This window comes from Trichechus manatus, unplaced genomic scaffold (genome assembly GCF_000243295.1).
Source record: "Trichechus manatus latirostris isolate Lorelei unplaced genomic scaffold, TriManLat1.0 scaffold00074, whole genome shotgun sequence".
In the NCBI taxonomy this organism is placed as follows: domain Eukaryota; kingdom Metazoa; phylum Chordata; class Mammalia; order Sirenia; family Trichechidae; genus Trichechus; species Trichechus manatus.
The window spans coordinates 7,435,797-7,437,212 of NW_004444010.1; the positions used below are offsets into that span (position 1 = coordinate 7,435,797).

The 1,416-nt window shown below is 41.7% G+C and overlaps 1 protein-coding gene across 1 annotated transcript in view; it reads left to right on the top strand.

Annotated features, from left to right (window-relative positions):
* LOC101359638 (granzyme A-like) overlaps positions 1-1,416 on the top strand; it is an 11,502-nt gene that overhangs the window by 5,293 nt on the left and 4,793 nt on the right. The window contains exon 2 of the mRNA XM_023734961.1: positions 718-859. Within this exon, the coding sequence (XP_023590729.1) occupies positions 718-859 (142 nt within the window). The remainder of the gene's footprint in view (positions 1-717; positions 860-1,416) is intronic.

Here is a 1,416-nt window from a genome sequence, read left to right on the forward strand (position 1 = left end):
TATTCACTTTAGCATAAATTGCATGAGCAGAAGAAGAGGCTTAAAACTAGGTTCCCACAGAGAAAATTCAAACAGATTAACATTACATTGTTTTGTAAAATAAGAATTTGTCAAATAGGAACTTCAGCACAATTTACCCTGGAAACAAAGTCAGCATGCTTAATTAATAGGCCCACTTGGTGCAAAGTCTGCCCAGCAAATCAGGTAATGCTTTTGCTCCCCTTTCGGTGAGGTATCAACAACTTAGAAGGCCACTAGGGGAAGGGCTTTACTCCACAAATCTGAGGCAGGTGGAGAAATTGGCATCTCCTCTTTCCCTGCCCCCTGCACCCCACACCCCGCCCATCCACCATGCACTGCCCACCAGAGAGAAGCCCCAAATCCAGGTGGCCCTCTTTGGGCAGCAACCAACCATACTTCTCCAGACAATTATGACTCAGTGCTCTCTTCTGTGCCAAAAGGCCTGGGATTCCCTTCATGTTGCTTCTTCCTTGAAAAGATGATGTGAAGTTGAAGCAATTTGTGATAACAAACATCTTGGGAGTTTTAGGTAAAAGGTGTTAAAACTCCAAAAGAGAAAAGCTCCAAAAGTTCCTGTCTTAAAGTGCTTGTTTATAAATAGGAAACTTTTTGAAAGAACTGATCATATATGAATGAATGAAGTCCATAGTTTAATTTCATCCATTTCCTTATATAAACCATATGTTGTTTTTTCAGGGACGGCAAATCTCATATTATTCTTGGGGCCGACTCTATATCCCATAAAGAGAACCATAAGCAAATATTTTCCGTTAAAAGGAAGATTCTCTGTCCATGCTATGGTTCACAGACATTTGAAGGGGATCTTCAACTGCTTCAGGTAAATATGAGCTGTTTTTTTTAAAGTGTATAAGCGTTTGAAATGTAGCAATTTGATCATTTTAACCTGAAACTAGAGGTTTAACACGCCCAGCCTCACAGCCAAGATTAGCTGATGCCTGGAGTATGGGGTAAGAAGCACAGCTGGGACCCAGCACTATGTTCCACAGATTTTTAGAATTCACTTCAGTTCGACAGTTGTTGACAAAAGTTCTATTGTGGTAGGACCTGGGAATCCAAAGAGCTGATGCCCAAAAATCAAAGATCACAAGGAACTCACTTATCATCAGACAAAGTTGGGTTTACTGATGGGTACACCATGAGGAACCATGGAGTGGTTCAGTAAGAAGGTGTTCCAGTATCAATGGTCATCATGTTGATTCTGACTCATGGAGATCCCATGTGTATCAGAGGAGATCTGTGCTGTTTAGGGTTTTCAATGGCTGACTTTTTGGAAGATCATCAGGCCTTTCTCCTATAGCACCTCTGCGTGGACTCAAACCTCCAACCTTTCAGTTACAGCCAAGAACTTTAACCATTTGCCCCACCCAAGAACTG